The 24611-nt window shown below is 37.4% G+C and overlaps 1 protein-coding gene across 2 annotated transcripts in view; it reads left to right on the forward strand.

The window, feature by feature from the left end:
* The first annotated feature begins 8 nt into the window (after nucleotides 1-8).
* The window catches only part of LRP12 (low density lipoprotein receptor-related protein 12), a 96239-nt gene continuing 71636 nt past the window's right edge, over nucleotides 9-24611 (forward strand). For both annotated transcript variants that reach the window (XM_011931056.1, XM_011931064.1), the window contains exon 1: nucleotides 9-138. In XM_011931056.1, coding sequence (XP_011786446.1) covers nucleotides 60-138 — 79 coding nt within the window. In that variant the 5' untranslated portion in view covers nucleotides 9-59. The remainder of the gene's footprint in view (nucleotides 139-24611) is intronic.

The following is a 24611-nucleotide window of genomic DNA, read 5'->3' on the forward strand; positions in this document are numbered from 1 at the left end:
CCCCAGCTCCTCCTCCCTCCTCCTCCATCTCCTCCTCTCTCTCTCCATCTGCCGTGGTTATGGCCCGTCGCTGGAGCACAAAAGAGTCTCCGCGGTGGAGGTCTGCGTTGCTCTTGCTTTTCCTCGCTGGGGTGTACGGTAAGTGTCCGCGTCCCGGCGCCCCGCTGACCGAACAAAGCTGAGGCGACCCGGGCCCTCGAGGCCTCCAGGACTGGGGTTCCCCTGGAGACTCCAGCGGAGAGCCGGGCTGCCGGCGGGACAAAGACCGGCGAGGGGGTGGATGTGGCGGAACGGGTGTCCCCACACGGAGATGCTTTCCTCCACTCGCCCACCTTCAGACTCTCGGGTGGTGGAGAGGGGCTGGGGGTCCCGGCCGGGAGGGCCCCGGCGGAGCGAGGGGCTGGCGGGAGGACTTCCCGACCTGCGCTGGAGGGCCCCCGCGGCCAGCTGCTCGAGGACCCGTAGCCCGGCACAATCCACACACAAAGATGTATGACTGTGAGAAAGCAGAGGAGGTCGCCCCCGCCGCTGCCGGGACGGTCCGCCCCCCACCCCGGGGTTAGGAAGTTCTCTTACCGGTGAGATTCCCACCGCACCAGCCCTTTCCCTACCCGAGTCCCTGAGAAGGCTCCCCGCTGACTTCTCCCCACCCCTCCACCTCGCGGGCAAGGGCTCTGCCGAATCCGGGCTTGCAGGATCCTGTTGGTTTCCCGGGAGCAGCACGCGGGAGAAGGCCAGAAAATAGTTTCCAGCCCCACCTCAGTCTCTCGCTCTTAGGGTGTCCTGGCTCCCAGTTCAATTGTAATTTCATACATCATCGTCCGCCGCTGTGCTCACTATTACTTTATTCCAGTCGATGGATCGGGTTAAGAGAAGGCTGAAGACTGTGTGAGGACAGCTTTATATTGCGTTGGGATCTGAGCAAGAGCTGAATGGAATTAATTGCAAAGAACATTTATCTCTTAAGATAATTGAGTTCCACTTCTGACTTCATCGTTCTTAGTTCATCAGTTAAACACATTGAATAGGTATTTCAGAGAGCTCAGTTTTAACCTTTCCTTTTTGGAGTGTTGCTTTGATTTCTTCAGAAAAATAATTAGAAGTTATCATTACTTTGGTAAATTTTACTTATAAAAAGTCAAAGTCATTTGCCACAAACACTAATTTGACTGGTATAATGGTGGTGGTGGTGAGGTTTAGTCAACAGCCAATTTGTCAGCAAGTATTATCTTTTGAACGCATTTATCTATGGAATGTGATGGTGGCTTTTGAACCTGGCAAGTGACACTAAATGAAGAATTAATGAACGTAATTGGGCATTTACTGACAGCCAAGAAATAGTAGTCTTTTTGGTACAAATCAGGATGCGTTCCTCCCCTACCTGATTAGTAGTATTTTTGTTTGTTTTGGTGAGGAGAGTGGTTTGGTCCATTTTTTATGTAGAGGTAATTGCCAAAAGTGTGCTTGTGTGGGACCAAAAACCCAGTGCACGACTTTTGATAGTTAGCTGCTTCAAGTAGCTGTGATCACTGCTTGCCTGATGACTTGTGGGTTTGGGTCTACACCAGAGATCAATAAGCTATTATGTTGTTTCTTCTGGCCTGAAGGTGGGTATAGTTCTGCTCTAGGTTTGGTGTAATGGCCCAGGAGAGAGAAGAAATTAAGAGGTATCTTTAATTTGGGGTGATTAGGATTGACCAGCTTTGTCCTCTGCTATAAGAAGAATTGAATTTCTGTAATGTCTGATCAGAATAGATAAATAAATGGGCTCTTTCATTAAAACCTGTGTCATCAGTGTTTGAACTACAAGTCTTTTCCCTCGAGGGTAAGAGGCTGTGAACCCCTTAATTTGTTTTGGTGCATTCTTTAGTACTTGTACACAAAGTGACTTTCTGGTGGGTGCTTATCAAAGCTTTATCTTTTTGGAATTTGTGTTCAGTGAGGAATTGTTAGTAAGCAAAGACTGAAACTCCTTTTTCCAACAGTGTGGGCCCAGATTATAAAACCAGCAGGTGATTATGCCAAAGGTGGTTGTCTCAAGCCACAGCAAGTTTCAAAGTGTAAAAAAAAAAAAGGAGGTAGTGAACCAGGCAGAACATTAAACTGTATCAGCAGAGATTAAAGGGAACCCTTCACCCTGGAACTGAGAAATCCTCTTTATAGCTGCATGTTTTTTGTCCTCTTCTGTCTAACCATATGTGGGTTTATAATAGTGAAAAAGGGCTGTAACAATAGTATGGGGGGATGTGGTTCTGTAACAATAGCGGGAAATGGGTAACTTAGAATATATAGTAGTTGTAATGGGTATTGGATGCATCCTGAGAAATAGCTATCGTCTTGAACCTCTTAGAACAGATACTAGCTGTAATTTGTGAAACTATCCCCTATACAGTAAAAAGTGTGTGTGTGTTTTAAATGGCTTCAAAAACAATTAGTTCTATTAATGAAACTGAATATTCAGAATCGCTGTTAACAAAGAAAAGCAGGTTGATTGACCAATATTTAGGGAATTCCAATATTAATTCTTCACAGAGTGACTCTTGAAAATGAAATGACTCTAAGGTGTGCTTCAGATTTTTGAAACATTTCACATACATAAAAACTTTTTTTTTTGTTTATTTTGGTACTACTCTCCAGATGACGATTTTTATGGGCTGTGATATGTGGCTGTTATACTTCCAAATTAACTTGTCTGAATGCCACAGTCTTAACTCTAAATTGTAATCTAGAATATAATGTTTTCCAGAAGGAGTTGTTCAACGACCTGTAATTATCTTTCAGGGGCTACTGTATCTTAACTGCATTCAATGTGCCTAAGAGTAAGGAGGAGAGAGTAAAGGTTGACCTCTGCCACCTTTGGAAGTTTGAAGGGATAAAAACATCAGTGGTGACAACCACAAGCTTTGCTACACATTGTTCTAGGCTTACTGTAAGACGAAAAAGTGCTTTGTCATTTTTCACATAGGGATGTCTGGCTTTTACAAATCTATGGGAGTTTCCAAAACCTCTGTCTCCTAGTCAGTAGAAGCTGTTAGTCTTGCTCACGTCCTAAACCACAAGTTGTTAATTCTGACAGTTCCATTGCTTTATCCTTTCCACTTCTGTTTGTCTCCCAGATTAGTGTTTCCTAACTTTTACTCAAACCCACCCTTAAAATACACATTGCTTAGGGTACTATGTACGTAGAGAAAAAAGTTAATGAAACCGTACTCTTACTACCTGTACACTCAGATGTTTTCTATTTATTCCTCCTCTTTCTCACCCTTTCCTTCTTCATTTACTGGTCTGGACTCATTGTATTAATTTTGGATCCACTAATAAATTGCAGTCCTTAGCTTGAAAAACACTACCCAAGATGAAACCTTAAAATGTAGTTTAGAGGCCAGGCGTAGTGGCTCAGGCCTGTAATCCCAGCACTTGGGAGGCCGAGGCAGGTAGATCTTCTGAAGTCAGGAGTTTGAGACCAGCCTGGCCAACATGGCGAAACCGTCTCTATTAAAAATATAAAAATAAACCAGGTGTGCTGGCGCATGCCTGTAATCCCAGCTACCCGGGAGGCTGAGGCAGGAGAACCTCTTGAACCCGGGAGGCGGAGGTTGCAGTGAGCGGAGGTTGCACGATTGTACTCCAGCCTGGGTGACGAGTGAAACTCTGTCTCAAAAAAAAAAAAAAAGTAATTTAGAGTGTTTGTTGTTTGTGTATCATTTTACAATAACCTTGAAGAGTTGGCAGATGGTTATTTTTTGGTTACTTGCTGCCAGAGCATTTGATAGCTGTAGAACTGTCCCTAGCATATACTGATTGACTTGTGATAAAATTCATTTTTAAACTGGTTTTCAGCTTATTACAGTAAAGAGTCTTTACTATTCTCAGTAGTATTCTAGATGTTGTGGTAGCCTAAAATAATCTTTTTACTCTTGCATATATGTAATGGATGAATCTTTTCCCATGAATTTTATGGAACATTCAGTAGCACTTAATAACTAGTTTAAGGGTAAACAAGAAATTCCAATTTTAGAAAGGTTATAGAAGTAACTGAAACATGAGGGAAAAATCTAAACCAGATACCAATTACTTCTTACAAAGTCAAGTTTGATTACATAAAATATGTTGAATAAAATTGAATTAATTGCTTAACATAAACCCTTCCTTGAGTTCAGAATCTAAATTATATCCATATCCTTGGGAGAATATGAAGGTAGGCAGCACATTCTACAAAATCTTAGGTGGTTATCAGGCAGAAAGTGTTAAACAAACACTGTTAGCTGTATTCCAGATACAGTATGGAGGAGATTTGAATGATATATGGTAAATGATTTATAAGGTTCCTAGAAAGTAAAATTTCTTTTGAAGAACATAAAAGGGATTTTAGCCTGAAAAGTGAGCAGCAGTTAAAGAAAACATTAAGATTTACTTTTGTAGTTAGAAAATTTAAAGCTTATTAAATTATTAAGGGAGCAAGAGGGCCTTTTTGTGTTTCTGATATGAGATGTCTTTTTTTTAAATTTTTTCTCTACACTTTACCAGTGATACCACAATTTAAGGGGTGAAAGTTCGGTAAAAATATACGTGAAATATACGTGAAAATTATATAGAGTTAAGTAAATATAGAATATTTTTATTTTAGGTGTTAATCCTGTTCTTGCTGCAAGTCTTTATAAGAAGAGGAAGGTTGTTCTAAATTTAGGAATTGGAAGTTGATGATCTCTAATTTCTAAGGTTACCTTTCTTTTCTGTTTTTCTTTTCTCCTTATCACTCCCCCTTTTGGAGAGAGTTAAGTGATAGTTGCACATTATTTAATTTCCATTTTCTAAAATTTAGGATTAGATCCTGCAAATACAAATTACCAATGTATCTATTCAAATACATGTCATCAGAGTCTCTTCTTTTTAAGTATATATAAATATATTACTTCAACACTGTATTAGCTTGGGGATTCTCACCGTCTTAGGTTATAGAAGGGAAGGAAGGAAACTAACATTTATTAAATTAACTTTGATAGCATTTATTTACTTACAAGTACTTAATACTTATATTGAAAGAGTCGTGATTAGTCTATTTATTGCCAATTAATCTTTAGTAGGCCTTATTTGGCAATCCTATCAGATACATATTCTTTCTTTTATTTTATGAAAGAGAACATTGAAACACAGAGATATTGTGACTTAACTGAAGTCAAACCACTATGAAGTAGTAGAGTCAGGATTGTAGCCTAACCCTGGCTGTCGCTTCACTCAGTTCATTTAGCAAATATTTATTGAGCCCTTGTTTATGTCTAGCACTGTGTTAGATAAAACCTGATGCACATAGTTTCTGCCCTCATGGAGCTTATAGTCTAATGAATAACTTGTAATAAGTGCTCTCACAGAAACAAACACGGGGCAGAGATAGTGAGTAACAGGCACAGAGTAATTAGGGGAAGACTTTTTGATGAAGGGACATTTATGAGACCTAAAGGATAGCTGTAGTTAACTGTGTTATGGTTGGGTAAGAGAGCTTTGCATATGAGAACAGTGCACGAAAGGCCCGGGATCAGGAAAGAGCTGGTATGTTGCAGATAAATTAATAAAATCACTGTAACTGGAACATAATGGTTATAAGGGAGAGCGACAGGGTGAGATTAGAGCAACACTTAGAAACTCTGGGCTTTAGAATCCATGGTAAAGAGTTTAGGTTTTATTTTAAGTTTAACTATTCAGAGGATTTAAGTGACATCATGTGATTTATGTTTTGAAACAGTCACTTTTGCTACTATGTGGAGTATTGTTGTGAAGTGGGAAACAGTAGTAGAGATGGGATGATCACTTAGAATTTGACTGTAATCCAAGTGAGAGATAACAGGAGCTTGGACCAAGGTAGTAGTAGTGGAGACAAAGGCGTGTAGATCGCCCTTTTGATAGAGAAAAGGAGATTTTTCCCCTCTTGCCGTAAGAAGGAAAGAAGAAAATATTGGTGCAAGTGTGTTTAGGTCTGTAGGTTTGGGGGTGGGAAAGTGGACATTACATCTGATTGTTCTTATTTTCTCAAAGTAATATGACATGAGATCATCAGTGAAGAGGAGGAATGAGAATTTGAGGGTGATTTTTGTTCCCTCAATTCAGTAGAACAGTTTGGACCCTTAGCAAGTTAGATTTCTGTTACTTAATCTAGAATAGAGAAAGCTATGAACATTATGCATTAAGATATATTGTGAATAGTTGTACCACAGATGACAGGAAGAGATGCACTTAAATTACAAGGGGAGGAACCTTAAGAAGGTTACTGTGGAGAACTCAGTTCTGAGGGCAGTCATTTTGTCAGTGAAATAAGTATAGAACATAACTTTTTACAGTGTTTTAAGTGTATTTCAGACAAGAAGCAAAGGGTGGGGCAAAAGCTGGATTTCCAATACCTTTTTGCTTAAGTTAAATGCTTTCTGCTAAGCTATCAATAAAGATTGCTTTAGAAATCAGATTGTCTTTGGTAGAGTTAAGAATGTATTAAAAGATAGGTGAATTTCAGAGCAGATTTGGAAAAACTGAGCTTTTATCTCTGTTTTTTTTGATCATGTAGCTTTACAGAAGATATAACTTTAGTAGGTACCAAAACTTCAAAGTAAATAAAAGTGACAGAACAGTTTTCTAATTTTCCTCTTAAATAGTTAATAACTCATTTACCTGCTGGTATCAGTTTGGTGAAGATGTGAAATTGTTTTATGCTCATGTGTTGTCATTGAACGAGACTAACTTGATACCTACCTTTAATTCACTTACATTTCATTTTTTAGAGAAATTAAAAATGGTGCTAATCTTTTAATATTAGGATTAAATGGAGCACAATAGGATGTTTAGTAGTTGGAATTTACCTTTTCAAATATAAGGAGTAAACCTTTCATAATGTGACTTAATTTCATTAATAGTTAAGGCATCTTTATACATATATTGGAAAAAACATAAGAATAATCTTTGTATCTGATATATATTGAAGTAGAATTGTTTCTTGAAATTATTATTGCTTGTAAAAGTTTTGCCAAGAGAATACAGAACACCTATACAAAAAATGCCATGATTAATTCTCAAAATTACTGTGTGAGGTAGGTATTATTAGAAGAAACTGAAGCTTTGAAAATGGTAGTTTTGCCTAAGGTTCATGTCTCTCTACTGCTGTGCTCTTCGTGTAGAGGCCCACTTTTTTTTTGTCTACATTATTGTAACAGCCCCCAACTAGTCTTGGCTCTAGTCTTGTCCTGATTGAATCATATCACACCTAGCAGTAGCCAGAGCGACTTATCTAAAGTACAGATCTGGTAATGTAACTTTCTTGCTTAAAACCCAACAGCAGTTCCCTGTTCTTAAAATATAAATTTAACTCACTAGAGCTTTCATGATCTGGCTAGTTTCTTTTTTTTTCACTTTTAAGTTCAGGAGTACACGTGCAGGTTTGTTATATAAGTAAACTTGTGTCATGGGGGTTTGTTGTACACAATTATTACTTGGGGGTTTGTTGTACTCAATTATTAAACAATTTGTTGTACAGATTATTTCATCACCTAGTGATATGTTACATCATATCTAGTGATATCTGTACAGCATTTCACACCTAGTACACAGTAGTTATTTTTTCTGATCCTCTCCTTCGTCCCACCCTCCACCTTCTGATAGGGCCCAGTATGTGTTGTTCCCCTCCCTCTATGTGTCCATGTGTTCTTTCTCATCATTTAGCTCCCACTTATAAGTGACAACATGCAGTATTTGGTTTTCTGTTCCTGCATTTGTTTGCTAAGGATAATGGCCTCCAGCTCCATCCATGTTCCTGTAAAGGACATTATCTTGTTCTTTTTTATGGCTACATAGTATTCTATGGGATATATGTGCCACATTTTCTTTATCCAGTCTGTGATTGGTGGGCATTTAATTCCATGTCTTTGCTATTGTGAATCAGTGCTACAATGAACATAACACATGCATGTGTCTTTATAATACAACAATTTATATTCCTTTGGGTATATTTCCAGTAATGGGATTGCTGGGTCAATGGTATTTCTGTTTTTAGGTCCTTGAGGAGTCGCCACATTGTCTTCCACAGTGGTTGAACTAATTTAGACTTCTGCCAACAGCATACAAGCATTGCTTTTTCACCACAACCTCACAAGCATCTGTTATTTTTTGAATTTTTAATAATTAGCCATTCTGAGTGGTGTGAGATGGTATCTCATTGTGGTTTTGATTTGCATTTCTCTGATGATGGGTGATGTTGAGCTATTTTTCATATGATTGTTGGCTGTATGTATGTCTTTTTTTTGAAAAGTGTTCATGTCCTTTACCCAGTTTTTAATGTTTTTTTCTTGTAAATTTGTTTTAAGTTCTTTGTAGATGCTGAATGTTTGTTTTTGCTGTTTGTTTTGTTTTGTTTTGTTTTTTGAGACGGAGTTTTGCTCTGTCGCCCAGGCTGGAGTGCAGTGGTACAATCTCGGCTCACTGCAAGCTCCACCTCCTGGGTTCATGCCTTTCTCCTGCCTCAGCCTCCCGAGTAGCTAGGACTACAGGCACCCACCACAACGCCCAGCTAATTTTTGTTTTTTGTATGTTTAGTACAGATGGGGTTTCACCGTATTAGCCATGATGGTCTCGATCTCCTGACCTCGTGATCCGCCCGCCTCGGCCTCCCAAAGTGCTGGGATTACAGGCGTGAGCCACCGCGCCCATCCTAGATTAGTTCTTTATAGATGCTGGATATTTTGCAAACTATGCATCTTTGTCAGATGCATAGTTTACGAAAATTTTCTCCCATTCTGTAGGTAGCCTATTCACTCTGTTGACCGTTTCCTTTGCTGGACAGAAGCTCTTCAGTTTAATTGGATTCCATTTGTCAATTTTTGCATTTGTTGCAATTGCTTTTGGCATCTTTGTCCTGAGATCTTTGCCTATTTCTGTGTCTAAAATGGTATTGCCTAGCTTGTCTTCCAGGCTTTTTATAGTTTTGGGTTTTACGTTTAATAAGTCTTCAATTCATCATGAGTTAATTTTTGTATATAGTGTAAGGAAGGGGTCCGGTTTCAGTCCTCTGCATGTGACTAGCTGGTTACCCCAGCACTATTTATTGAATAAAGAATCCTTTTCCCATGGCTCGTTTTTGTCAAGCTTGTTGAAGATCAGATAGTTGTTGGTGTGCCACCTTATTTCTGGGTTCTCTATTGTGTTCCATTGGTTTGTGTGTCTGTTTCTGTACTAGTACCATGCAGTTTTGGTTACTGTAGACCTGTAGTGTAGTTTGAAGTTGGGTAGCATGATGTCTTCAGCTTTGTTCTGTTTGCTTAGGATTATCTTGGCTATTTGGGCTCTTTTTTGGTCCTATATGAATTTTAAAATAGTTTCTTCTAGTTCTGTGAAGAATGTCAATAGTAGTTTAATAGGAATAGCATTGAATCTGTAAATTGCTTTGGGCAGTATGGCCATTTTAACAATATTGATTCTTCCTACCCATGAACATAGAATGTTTTTCCATTTGTTTGTGTCGTCTCTGATTTCTTTAAGCATAGTTTTATAGTTCTCCTTCTAGAGATCTTTTACCTCCCTGGTTAGCTGTGTTTTGGGGCATTTTATTCTTTTTGTTGCAGTTGTGAATGGAATTGCATTCCTAATTTGGCTTCAGCTTGATTGTTGTTGGTGTATAGGAATTTAGTGATATTTGCACATTGATTTTATATCCTGTGACTTTGCTGAAGTAGTTACCAGCTTAAGAAGCTTTTGGGCTGAGACTATGGGGTTTTCTAGATACAGGATCATGTCATTTGCAAACAGGAATAACTTGACATCCTCTCTTCCTATTTGGATGCCCTTTATTTATTTATTTTGCTCGATTACCCTAACCGGGACTTCCAATACTATGTTGAATAGCAGTGGTGAGAGAGGGCGGCATCCTTGTCTTGTGTCGGTTTTCAAGGGTAATGCTTCCAGCTTTTGTCCATTCATTATGATGTTGGTTGTGGGTTTGTTTGTCATAGATGGCGCTTATTATTTTGAGATATATTTCTTAATACCTAGTTTACTGAGAGTTTTTAATATGAACAGGTGTTGACTTTTAGCAAAAGCCACTTCTGCATCTGTCAAGATAATCATGTGGTTTTTATCTTTAACTCTCTTTATGTGATGAATCACATTTATTGATTTGCACATTTTGAATCAACCCTGCATCCCAAAGCCTACTTGATCACAGTGGATAAGCTTTTTGATGTGCTACTGGATTCAGTTTGCCAGTATTTTTTGAGAATTTTTGCATCAGTGTTCATCAAGAATATTTGCCTGATGTTTTCTTTTGTTGCCAATAAGTTTTTTGTTTTTGTGTTTTCGTTTGTTTGTTTTTTTTAATACTAAAACCTCCATCAGGTTTTGGTGTCAGGATGATGCTGGCCTCATAGAATGAGGAGCAATTTTTTTGAATAGTTACAGCAGGAATAGTTACAGCCCTTCTTTGTACATCTGGTAGAATTCAGCTGTGAATCCATCTGGGCTTTTTTTTGGTTGGTAGGCTATTTATTACTGACTTAATTTCAGAGTTTGTTATTAGCCTGTTTAGGGATTCAGTACTTTTTTTCCTGGTTTAGTCTTAGGAGGGTGTATGTGTCCAATAATTTATCCATTTCTTCTAGATTTGTCTAGTTTATGTGCGTACAGGTGTTTGCAACATTCTCTAATGATTGTATTTCTGTGGGGTCTTTGGTAGTATCCCCTTTGTTGTTTCTGATTGTGCTCATTGGAATTTTCTCTCTTCTTTATTAGTCTAGTTAGTGGTCTATTTTATTAATTTTTTCAAAGAAACAGCTCCTGGATTTGTTGATCTTTTGAATTGTTTTTTGCATCTCAGTCTCCTTCAGTTCATCTCTCATTTTGGCTATTTCTTGTCTTTACTAGCTTTGGGGTTTGTTTGTTCTTGGTTCTCTAGTTCTTTTAGTTGTGATATTAAGTTGTTAATTTGTGATCTTTCTAACTTTTTGATGTGGGCATTTAATGCTATAAATTTCCCTTTTAATACTGCCTTAGCTGTGTCCCAGAGATTCTGGTATGTTGTGTTGTTGTTCCATTGGTTTCTAAGAACAACTTTTTTTTTTTTTTTTTTTTTGAGACGGAGTCTTGCTGTTGTCCAGGCTGGAGCACAGTGGCATGATCTCTGCTCACTGCAGGCTCTGCCTCCCGGGTTCGTGCCATTCCCCTGCCTCAGCCTCCCAGGTAGCTGGGACTACAGACACCCGCCACCACGCCTGGCAAATTTTTTTGTATTTTCAGTAGAAATGGGGTTTCACCATGTTAGCTACGATGGTCTCGATCTCCTGATTTCGTGATCTGCCTGCCTCGGCCTCGCAGAGTGCTGGGATTACAGACACGTGCCACCGTGCCCGTCCTGTTTCCAAGAACTTCTTGATTTCTGCCTGAATTTTATTATTTACTCAAAAGTCATTCAGGAGCAGATTATTCAATTTTCATGTCATTGTATGGTTTGTAGTGAGTCTCATAGTCTTGATTCCTAATTTGATTGCACTGTGGTTCAAGAGATTGTTTTTTATTATTTCATTTCTTTTGTATTTGCTGAGGAATGTTTTGCTTTGGATTATGTAATCAAGTTTTAGAGTACGTGCCATCTGGCAATGAGAAGAATGTATATTCTGTTGTTTTAGGGCGGAGAATTCTGTAGGTATCTGTCAGGTCCGTTTGATCTAGTGCTGAATTCAGGTCCTGAATATCTTTGTTAATTTTCTGTTTCGATGATCTAATACTGTCAGTGAGGTGTTAAAGTCTCCCACTATTATTATGTGGGAGTCTAAGTCTCTTTGAAGATCTCTAAGAACTTGCTTTATGAATCTGGGTGTTCCTGTGTTGAGTGCATATGTATTTAAAATAGATCTTGTTGAATCGAACCCATTACCATTATGTAATGCTCTTCTTTGTCTTTTATTATCTGTGTTTTAAAGTCCGTTTTGTCTGAAACTAGGATTGCTTTTTTCTCTTTTCCATTTGCTTGGTACATTTTTCTCTTTTTATTTTAAACCTATGTGTGTCATGGGATGCGAGATGAGTCTCTTGAAGATACCATACCAATGGGTCTTTGTTCTTTATCCAGCTTGCCATTCTGTGTCTTTTACTTGGGCATTTATCCCATTTACATTCAAGCTTAGTATTGATATGTGTGGATTTGATCCTGTCATCATGATGTTTCCTGGTTATTTTGCAGACTTGTTTATGCAGTTGCTTTATAGTGTCATTGGTCTGTACACTTCAATATGTTTTTGTAGTGTCTGGTAATGGTCCTTCCTTCCTATGTTCAGTGCTTCATTCAGGAGCTCTTGTATAGCAGGTCTGGTGGTAACGAATTCCTTCAGCATTTGCATGTCTGAAAAGCATTTTATTTCTCTTTTGCTTATGACGCTTTGGCAAGATATGAAATTCTGGGTTGGAAGTTAAGAATTTTGAATATTGGCCCCCGGTCTCTTCTGGCTTGTAGAGTTCCTGCTGAGAGGTGTGCTGTTAGTCTGATGGACTTCCCTTTGTAGGTGACCTACTCTTTCTCTCTAGCTACCTTTATCATTTTTTCTCTCATGTTGACCTTGGAGACCATCTGATGATTATGCGTCTTGGGGATGATCTTCTTGTGAAATATCTTACTTGAGTTCTCTGCATTTTCTGAATTCGAATGTTGGCTTCTCTAGCTAGGTTGAGGAAGTTCTCATGGATGATATCCTGAAGTATATTTTCCAAGTTGGTTCCATTTCCCCCATCTCTTTCAGAGACACCAATGAGTTGTAGATTTGATCTCTTTACATAATCCCTTATTTCTCAGAGGTTTTGTTTCTTCCTATTCATTCCTTTTTCTCTATTATTGTCTGACTGTCTTGTTTCAGAACACCAGTCTTCAAGCTCTGAGATTCTTTCGTCTGCTGGGTCTCTTCTGCTTGTGATTGCATTATGATACTTGTGATTGCATTACTTGTGATTGCATTATAATACTTGTGATTGCATTATGAAATTCTTAAAGTGTGTTTTTCAGCTCTATCAGGTCGGTTACATTCTATTCTGTAGTGGCTGTTTTGTCTGTCAGCTCCTGCATTGTTTTCTTGTGATTTTTAGCCTCTTTGGATTGGGTTTCAAAGTACTCCTGTAGCCCAGTGATCTTTGTTACTATTCATATTCTGATTTCTGTTTCTGTCATTCAGTCATCTTAGCCCAGTTCAGAACCCTTGCTGGAGAGGCGATGTGGTCATTTGGAGGGAAAAAGGCACTCTGGTTTTTTGAGTTTTCAGAGTTCTTGTGCTGGTTCTTACTCATCTTGTGGGCCTGTCTACCTTCAATCTTTGAGGTTTCTGATCTTTGGATTTTTTTCCCCTTTTATCCTATTTGATAACTTTGAGTATTTGTGGTGTAAGGTGGATTCAGCTGACTGGCTTCATTTCTGGAAGATTTTAGGGGGCCAGTGCTCAGTTCCCAGCTCCTGGACTGCATGCTGTAATTCTGGGATACTTGTATTGGGCCCCGACTTTGTTCTCTGGCTCTTCAAGGCTTCGAAATCCACTACGCTAGATTGAGGGGACCAACTTGCAGCACCTGTGGCAGAGTGCTAGCAATGCCAGAGTGCCTGCCTTCCTGTGGGTGTTCACCACAGTGGTGGAGACAATACAGCTGGGCAGGGTGTCAGGGACCCCCTGCTGGTAAACTGAAGGTGATGTTGGCTTGGGGCTCTAGTCACACTGGAGGTGATGGCTTGTGGGCAGGGCACTGGCGGATCTGGATTCCTTCTCTGTGCCCTGCAAGCAGGAATGATCACTCAGGGGCAGGGGATCTGGCTAGTTTTTATCTTTCTGCCTCATCTTGGTCATTCTCCTTAACCCCTGCCCTTCCCCCTCTCCCACGCCATGTTCCTGCCATACTTGTGACTTCCAGCCTTTATACGCACTGCTCCCTCTGCCTGCCTTATTTCTTCCTCCACCACTTTCTTCTCTAGGCTAACTCCTGCTGTCCTTCAGTTTTCTTCCCATTGCTGCCTCTTTTGGGGAGTTTTCCTGGTTCCTCAAAACTAAGTGCCCTTCTTAGAAGCATCTCAAATATATAATGTGAGCCTCAAATGTAAATCATATATGTAGTTTTGAATATTCTATTAACCACATTAAAAAAAGAAACAGGTGAAATTAATGTTAATATTTTAAAACTAATATATCTAAAATACTATCATTTCAACACGTAAACAATAGAAAGTAATTATTAATGAGAAGCTCTGCATTATGTTTTTCATGCTCAGTCTTCAAAATCCAGTGCAAATTTTATACTTACAGCCCATCTCAATTCAACTAACCACATTTTAAATGATGAAAGCCACTTGGAAAACAGTGTCTGTTAAAGCTGTATGTAAACATGTCCTGTGGCCCAGCAATTCTGCCCCTAAATATGAACTCAACAGGTACATAATGTATGCCAAAAGACATATACAAGAATATTCATAGCATCCTTATTTGTTATAGTCTCAGACTAGAAACAACCCCTATGTCCATCAGCAATAGAATAGATGAATTAATTATCATATATTAGCATATGGTAATTCTGTTTAGCAGCAGTTTCCAAATTTTCGGGTCACAGGACTCCACAGTTATTGAGGAATCCAAAGAATGGTTTTTATATAGGAGCTATATATGTTTTTAAGAATATTAAGAATTAAAATTGAGTAATTATTAAAATATTTATTTAAAATGACAATAAGAAACCTATTACATATTACTGTAAATAACATGTAAAATAAAAGTATGTAAAATGACAAATAACTATATTTTCCAACACAAACAAAAATTATTTTGAGAACAGTGGCATTGTCTTAATGTTTTTGCAATTACCATAGAGTCAGAGTTATATGTAAAACATATTTAGTATAATGCCAGACAATACTTGTTGAATAAATGAATTAATTTATCTATAAATGGAGTAAATTACATTTATGTGATTCCTAATGTTGAATCTTTTTTTTATTCATTCATAGGCCATACCAGCTTGCTAATGATAAATTGTAATCTGCTAAAATACATTTACTGATTTTTTTATACTTTGCATTTATATTTATGATATCAGTCTATTGTCAGTCTTAGCTTTCTTCTGCCCTCTACCTCTTTTTTCCTTCCTGTAACGTAATCTCTCTCTCTTCTGCTTGATTTTCGTATGTTAATCCATTCTTTTAGATGCACTTACAATCTTTTTTTTTGTTGATTTCAGTGTTTAGAAGTAGTATAAAAGATTCTAGTGTTCCAGTTATTATTATTTTACCTTGTAAGATTAGAAAAGGAGAGGTGATTGTTTATTAACTGTATAGGTACTGTAATAGGAAAGCAAAAATTAACAGTTTTGTACTAATAAATGCTGAGGGGAGAAATGTTTTCATTCCTAGTATGTTTAAACTTTATTCCACTAAGCAAGATAATACAGATGAGCCTGTAAGAAGTAGATCCCTTCTTATGCATGGGCTTTGGGACTAATTAAGCCAGTAAGAGACCTCAGTGGAGATGGATCAATTCCATGAGAAGTGGAACTCACATCTGAAGGCAGGAGCTGTGTGGGAGGTAAAATGGAGATGCTAAATGAGGATTGAGCTCAAGTCAGGGGGTAGGACTCCTGTATTCTGTCAGTTGCGTACATCTAGTTTGTGTGGATGATACTTTAAGACCAAACTAATTTGCTCAAAAAGTAGCAGACATAAAGTTAACCAGAATATGGCTCCAGTGCTATCTAAACTATGATCTAGTAGTGTACTAACATGATTACTTGTATATAAAAGTATTTGCCCAGGTACAAAGGATGGGAGATAAAGGAGAACCTACTACTATCGGTGCTGCTGGAGTGGATCACTACACAGGGGCTAGGAGCCATATGAAAAATACAAAGGAATATTAAGAAATTGCATAAATTACATTTGTATGAGATTCAACTTCACATTATTTTTTCCACCACGTAAGAATAAGTCTGAGTGTTTGATTTGATTGCTGTATGTGGGTGGGTTAGAGAGAATTAGAATCAGAATACATGATTTATCTCTCGTCTTTATTTTATTATTTTATTTATTCTTTTATTCCCTCATCTAAGTAGGGGGCTAGCTACAATAAATAGAAATTATGTTTTTTAAAGGTTTATTAGAACTCTACTCTAAAAGCATATGTGCGTGATGCCTTTGGGGAAATAACTCTTTAATTTTTAATTCCTTCATCCTTGAATCAGCTTTGCTAATGTATATTAAATTATATGTTCTAGAACATTATTTTGCCTATATTTCCATATGTACTTTAAAGTTGTAAATAATATTGTTTTAAAAATATTTTCTACATCTGTGATTATATCACCATAGTCATTCCTGATACCCATCTGTCTCTCTTGTCTGTCATTCTTTTCTTGAACAGACTTGTCAAAGATTTCTTTATTTTAGACGTTCTTCTCAAAGAACCAGCTCTTGGTTTCATGCTGTACTGCTTTCCTTGTTTTCTATTTTATTAATTTTTTTTACTATTTCTTTATTTTGTTGATTTTTGTAGCTGGTTGTTTATTTTTAAATTTTGTTTTAGACATTATACAGTAAAACTGACTCTTTTTTTTTCTGGTGCAAAGTTATATGACTGTTAACACATGTACACATTCATATAACTACCACTAAAATCAGGATGTAGAACAGTTCAGCACCCCAGAAAACTCTTGCCTATTCTTCCTTTGTAGTCACAACCATGTCCTCACCACCCTTAATCTGTGATAGCCACTGAGATGTTCCTAACCATAGTTTTGTCTTTTTAAAATTGTCATATAGATGGAATTGTCCAACACATAACCATTCGAGACTGACTGCTTTTACTCAGCATAGTATCTTGGAGATTCATGCACATTGTTGCATCAATCAGTAGTTTTATTCCTTGCCGTTGTATGGATATACCACAGTTTATCAGTTCACCTATTGAAGGACATTTCCATTGTTTTCCGTTTTTGGCTATTATAAATAAAGCTTCTACAAATATCTAGTACAGATTTCTGTGTGGACATAAGTTTTTATTTCTGTAGGGCAGTGGTCCCCAACCTTTTTGACACCAGGGACCAGTTTTGTGGAAGACAATTTTTCTGCAGACCTGGTAGGGAGGGAGGATCATTTTGGAATGAAGCTGTTCCACCTCAGATCATCAGGTATTAGATTCTCATGAGGAATGCCCAACCTAGATCCCTTGCACGTGCAGTTCACAATAGGGTTCGCAGTCTGCCACCAGGAGGTGGACCTCAGGCGGTGCATTAGTCTGTTTTCTGACTGTTGTAAAGAACTGCCTGAGACCGGGTCATTTATAAAGGAAAGTGATGTAGTTTCTCACAGTTCAGCATGGCTGAGGAGGCCTCAGGAAACTTACAGTCCTGGTGGAATGTGAAAGGGAAGCAAGGCACCTTCTTCACAAGGTGACAGGAAGGAGAATGAACACAGGAGGAACTACCGAACAATTATAAATCATCAGATCTCATGAGAACTCGCTCACTATTAGGAGAACAGCATGAGGGAAACCACCCCCATGATTCAGTTACCTCCACCTGATCTCTCCCTTAACACATGGGGATTATAAAGATTATGGGGATTACAATACAATATGAGATTTTGGGTGGGGACATAGGCAGACTTTATCAGGTGGTAATGCTTGCTCACCCACTACTCACTTCCTGCTCTGCTGCCCAGTTCCTAATAGGCCACGGACCATTACCAGTCTGCAGCCTGGGGATTAGGGACCCCTACTTTAGGGTAAATACTTAGAAGAATTGCTGGGTCCTAAGTTACACATACGTGCTTAACTTTTTAAGAAACTACCAAACCATTTTCCAGAGTGACTGTATCAGTTTGCATTCTGACTAGCAGTGTGAGAGTGTTCCAGTTGCTCTGCATCTTTGTCCGTACTTGATATTGTTAATATTTTTGTTTTTGTCATTCTAGAAGGGATATGGTGGTAGCTCATCTGATTTGCATTTGTGTTTTTTAATGGCCAATGATATTGAACATCTCATATACTTCTTTGCCATCTTGTGTAAAATGTTTAAGTTCGTTACACATTTTTAATTGGGTTGGTGGTTTTTTTGCTGTGGGAGTTCTTATATATGTTTTTTCCCCTCTGAATCTGTAGCTTGTCTTTGTATTCTCTAGACAGTGCCATTGGCAAAGGAAAAGTTTTAAAATTTGATGAAGTTCAACTTATCAGTTTTTTGTGAGTTGTTTTTTGTGTCATTTCTAAAAGCTCTTTACCTAATCCCGGATCACAGAGGTTTTCTTCTGCTTTTTTTCTAAAAGTTTTAGAGTTTTATGTTATACATTTAGATCTAAAGTTCATTATAGTTTATCTTTTTAAAAGGTATGAAGTTTAAAAAAGAGGTTCAGTTTTTGCATATGGATAACCACCAATTGTTCCTACACCATTTGTTGAACATATTATCCTTTCCCATTGAGCTGCCTTTGCATGTTTATCAAAGATCAGGTGGCTATATTTGCATGGGTCTATTTCTGGATTATATTCTGTTCCATTGTTCTGTGTATATCATTTTGTCATGATCACACTTTCTTAATTACTGTAGCTTTATCCTAAGTCTTAAAATTGGGTAGTGTATGCAATCCTTTCAGTTTTATTTTTTGTAAAAATTAACTATTCTAATTCCTTTTCTCTTCCATAAACATTTTAGAATCAGCTTGCTTTTATCTACAAAATGTCCTGCAGGGATTTTGATTGATATGTTAAATTTACAGATTACTTTAGGAAGAACTGACATCTTTACTATGTTCAGTTTCTAATCCATGAATGCAGAGTTGTTCTGTTAATTTAGGTCTTTGATTTCTTTCATTAGTGTTTCATAGTTCTCAACACACAAATCCTGTGTATGTTTTGTTAGATTATACATATTTTATATGGGGGGAGCTATAGAAAATAATATTGCTTTTAAAGTTTGATTTTTAATTGTTTTTTGCATGTATATGAAATGTAATTGGTTTTTGTGTTGACCTTGTGTCTAAATTAACTTGTTATTTCTAGGAGTATTTGTGTAGATTTCTCTCAAATTTTCTGCATAATTATGTCATCTGTGAACATGGACAGTATTATTTTTGCCTTTCCCAACTATACACCTTTTTAAAATTTACTGATTTTCTTGCCTTATTGCATTGGCTAAGACTTTTAGTATGTTGAAGAGGAGTGGTGAGAGTGCTTGCCTTGTTTTCCATCATGGGTGGAAAGTATTTCAGATTCCACCATTCAGTATGTTAGCTGTAAGGTTTTTGTAGATGCCTTTTTACCAAGTTGAGGATATTCTTTTGTATTCCTAGTTTGCTAAGAGTTTTATTATGAATCTTTATTATGAACATCATTATGTTGTATTTTGAAAAATTTCTGTATCTACTCATGTCATTATGTGATTTTTCTTTTTTGACTGTTAGTATAATGGATTACATTGATTGACCTTTTTCAAATATGTAACTAACCTTTCATTCTGAGGATAAACCACTGGGTTGTAGTGTATTATGCTTTTTTAAAAATAACAATTTTATGCGATGAACTTCAACTTTTTAAAGTGTACAGTTCAGTTTTGAGCATATTCACAAAGTTACACAACTGTCACCACTGTCTAATTCCAAAATATTTGCATTGGCCCAAAAGGAAACTCTGTATCTATTAACAATCACTACCCATTCTTCCTACCCTCTGGCCCCTGGAAATTACAAATCAACTTTCTATCACTATGGATTTGCCTATTCTGGGCATTTATATAAATGAAATCATACAGTATTTGGTCTTTTATGTCTGGCTTCTTTCACCTAGCATAATGTTTTCGTGGCTTATTCATGTCATAGTGTGACTGTAACATGGCTCAGTACTTTATTCCCAAATATTCCATTGTATGGATATTCCACTTTGTGTATCTGTTCATCAGTTGACAGACATTTGAGTAATTTGCACTTTGGGACTATTATGAATAATGCTATGAATATTTCTGTGGAAGTTTTTGTGGGCACATAGTTTCAGTTCTCTTGGGTATATACAAAGGAGTAGAATCACTGACTCATATAGTAATTCTATGTTTACCTTTTTGAGGAACTCCAAACTGTTTTCCAAAGGGCAGCACTATTTTACATTCCCACTAGCAGTATGTGAGGGTTCCAGTGTCTCCACATCCTTGCCAACACTTTATTGTCTGTCTGTTTCATTACAGCTGTTTTAATTGGTGTGAAGTTGTATGTCAAGGTGGTTTTGATTTTCATCTCCCTAGTGGATAATGATGTTGAGGTTCTTCTCATATGTTTATTGACCTTTTGGGTTTATACTCTGAAGAAATATCTATTCAAATCTTTTGCCCATTTCTTAATTGGTTAGAGTATCTGTCTTTGTTGTTGAGTTATAAGAGTTCTTTAAACATTGTGGTTATTAACCCTGTTTTCTGATATATGATTTTTCAAATATTTTATCCTGTTTTGTAGTTTGTTCTTTTACTTTCTTAGTGGTGTTCTTTGAGGCACAAGTGTTTTCAATTTTGAGACAGTCCAGTTTACCTAGTTTTTGTTACTTGTGCCTTTGATATTATATCTAAGAATCCATTTGCTAACCCAAGGTCATAGGGGTTTACTCTGGTGTGGTTTCTTTTATTCCCCTAAGAGTTTTATAATTTTGCTGTTGTATATAGGTTTCTGATCCATATTGACCTGTTTTTTGCATATGATATGAGGTGGGGGTCAAATTCATTCTTTTGCACATGGCTTCCTTTGTTCCAGCATTATTTGTTGAAAAGACTAGTCTTTCTCCCATTTAATCTTCCTGGCACCCTTGTTGAAAATCAACTGACTGAAATTATGATCTGTATTTTATGACCTATATTGTCTATCCCTATGCCGGTACCACACTGTCTTCATTAGTGTGGCTTTGTAGTAAGTTTTGAAATCAGAAAGTGTGAGTATTCCAATTTGTTTTCATTTTTCAAGATCGTTTTTGCTATTCTGGATTTCTTGAATTTTCATATGAATTTTAGGATTAGTTTATCAATTTCTAGGCTCAGGGGAAGGTAGCTAGGATTTTGATAGGGATTGCATGGAATCTGTAGAGCTTATTTGTCAAGAATTGTTGTCTTACTAATCTTAGTCCTTCTGATTGATGAACATGGGATATGTCTTTTCATTCATATAGATTTTAATCTCTTTCAATAATATTTTGTAGTTTCAGAAACTATTTTATTCCTTTTCATGCTATTGTAAGTGGAACTGTTTTCTTAGTTTTCATATTATCATTGTTGGTGCATATGAATATACTTTTTCTTGTATCCTGTGACCTTGTTGAACTTATTAGCTCTAATAAGTTTTTGTTTCTGTGAATACATTAGGATTTTTCATATACAAAATTTTATCATATACAAATAGAGATGGTTTTACTTCTTCCCTTCTGATTTGGTTTGGCTGCGTCCCCACCAAATCTCAACTTGAATTGTATCTCCCACAATTCCCCGGTGTTATGGGAGGGACCCAGGGGAGGTAATTGAATCATGGGGGCCAGTGTTTCCCGTGCTATTCTCGTGATAGTAAATAAGTCTCATGAGATCTGATGTGTTTTTCAGGGGTTTCCTCTTTTGGTTCTTCCTCATTTTTTCTTGCCGCTGCCATGTAAGAATTGCCTTTTGCCTCCCGCCATGATTCTGAGATCTCCGCAGCCATGTGGAACTAAGTCCAATTAAACCTCTTTTTCTTCCCAGTCTCGGGTGTGTCTTTATTAGCAGCGTGAAAACAGACTAATACACCTTCCAATCTAAATGTCTTTTTTTCCTTACCTAATTGTCCTGTCCAAAACCTGTAGTACAGGGTTGAATGAAAGTGGCAAGAGTGGATATCCTTGTTTTTATTTGTAATCACCTTTAATTTTCCTGCTCTTTTACTGCTTTTTTTTTTGTCCTGTCATTTGCTTTTTTTTTAATAAAATTACACTTATTATGGATTTTGTAATCATTATGTAATTATATATTTCAGTTTTGCTTTACATACATAAAGATCACAGCCAAGGAGGTTACCCATAATTTCAAATTTTATCACCAGCCCCTTGTGCTGTTTTATATTTGAGAATATTCACTCTTACTATTTACTTCAAACAAGGATCAATAACTTTGTTTAAACAATAATAATTAAGGGCCTTTTCTTCTTTGGGACAATAAAAAATTAAATGATGTATTGAAGATACTACTAAAGAAACTCTACTTTTTGATTATGGCCTCTGCATTGAAGAGCTGTAGGAATTTTTCTAAATGTCGGATCTTCCCACAATAATCTTCTGTTCAAAGAAATAACATCTTTGAAATAATTCGTGCACTTTACAAATCAGAATTTGATTCACAACACCATATTACCATAATCACTAATTTTAAAAAGCCACCTAAATATATTATAATACGTTTTATAATCAAGAAAAATGATACACAAAATATTTAGGAGGCACAATCTCGGCTCACTGCAAACTCCTGCCTCCCAGGTTCACACCATTCTCCTGCTTCAGCCTCCGGAGTAGCTGGGACTACAGGCCACCACACTCGGCTAATTTTTTTGTGTTTTTAGTAGAGACGGGGTTGCACTGTGTTAGCCAGGATGGTCTCGATCTTCTGACCTTGTGATCTAGCCGCCTCGGCCTCCCAAAGTGCTGGGATTACAGGCATGAGCCACCACACCTGGCCTGGGTTGTATATATATTTTGCGGGTACACAGCTAAAACTGTTTTTTAATTTTGCCCTCACACTTGAGTAATGGTTTGGCTGGATATGGAATTCCAGGCTTCAATATTTTCTTTCAGAATTCTGTGTATGTTATTTTATCATTTTGTAACTTTTAAGTTACCATTTTGGTTCTCATACCAAAGAGTTGTCCTTTTAGAAGTTTGTGATTTCCTTTTCCTATTTGGAGTTTACAGTTTTCACAAGTATGTGTCTGTGTGTGTATCTCCAGTCATTATTACTGTTTGCTATTTGGCAGACCATTTTATCTGAGCATATTGATATTCTTCCAAAATACTTACATGTGTATATGTCTAGGTGTATGAATATATGCACACATACGTATTTATTATGGGTATGTGTGCACATATATATGTCTACACCTGTATATGTGTTTTAAATCCCTTTTATCCTATAAGTTTCCTCCATTTAGAACTTTATTAAGTGTAATATAATATTCATAATACCTAGCTTTTTTTTGTCTCTTAGGTTTTTATATTGTTTTTATTCTATAATTTAAAGATTCTTCAGTTTAGTCTTCTAAATTATAATTTGTCTGTAATACGTCTATTTATGAATAATTTTTTTTTGTTTCAACAGAGTCTCGCTCTGTTACCCAGGCTGGAGTGTAGTGGTGCGATGTAGGCTCACTGCAATCTTGATCTCCCAGGTTCAAGCGATTCTTCTGCCTCAGCCTCTCTAGTAGCTGGGACTACAGATGTGCACCTGGCTAATTTTTGGATATTTTGGTAGAGATAGGGTTTCACCATGTTGGCAAGGCTGGCCTCAAACTCCTGACCTCAAGTGATCTGCCTGCCTTGGCCTCCAGGATTACAGGTGTGAGCCACCACACCCAGCCTAATTTTCTTTTTTTTCATAACATAGTTTTGTTTTTTTCAGTTAGCTATGAGGAGCTGATTTGTATCTTTCTCATCTTCCCTGATTACTCCCTCCCTGCGCTGTCCCCTACTCTCATCCCTACACCTGAGAATATAAGAATTGTGGGTCCTTTCCTCAGAAAATAATCCCCCTGTGTGCATTCACAGAAAATTTTGTACATAATACATGATTCTAGAATGTCTACAAGCTCATTTATGACCTCTAGATCCTTGCTATTCAAAGTGCTGTTGTAGAAACAGCTACATTGGTCCTGTCTGGTAGCTGGTTAGAAATGCAGAATCTCAGGGCCTGTGCCAGATACCAAATTGGAATCTTCATTTTAACAAGATCCCTTGTGATTTATTTTATATTCAAGTTTGAGAAGCACTGTGGTAAGAGGTTAGAAACCTCTGTGGTGTATGTGATATATATGATTTTCCTGTTGTATTACCGTTTACATATCTGGAATATCATCTACAGCACTTTAAAAAAAAAAAAAACTCATGACTCGATCACCAAAATTGTAAAGTAGAAATATTTTGAAGTAGTTACAACATAGTATAGTATTTGAATAGCAAGCTATGCTATATGAAGTAGCAGGACTCAAGCAGGGACTGATTATACACTCATTCTTGTCCAAACACCTACATAGTGGTTACTATGAGCCAGGCAGCATTCTAATCACTGTGTGTTTGTTTATGTATATGTGTGTCTTAGTCCATTTGGAGTGCTATAACAAAATACCATAGACTGAGTGGCTTATAAAGAACAGAAATTTCTCACAGTTCTGGTGGCTGGAAAGTCCAGCATCGAGGCACTGGCAGATTTGGTGTCTGGTAAGGGATCACTTTCTGATTCATAGACAGTGTCTTTTTGCTATGTCCTCACATGGCAAAAGAGGCTAGCTAGTTCTTTGGGGTCTCTTTTATAAGGACACTAATCCCATTCTTGAGGGCAGAGCCCTCATGACCTAATCACCTCATGAGGTACAAAGACTCCAC

This window comes from Colobus angolensis, unplaced genomic scaffold, assembly GCF_000951035.1.
Source record: "Colobus angolensis palliatus isolate OR3802 unplaced genomic scaffold, Cang.pa_1.0 Scaffold121, whole genome shotgun sequence".
NCBI classification, from domain to species: Eukaryota; Metazoa; Chordata; class Mammalia; order Primates; family Cercopithecidae; genus Colobus; species Colobus angolensis.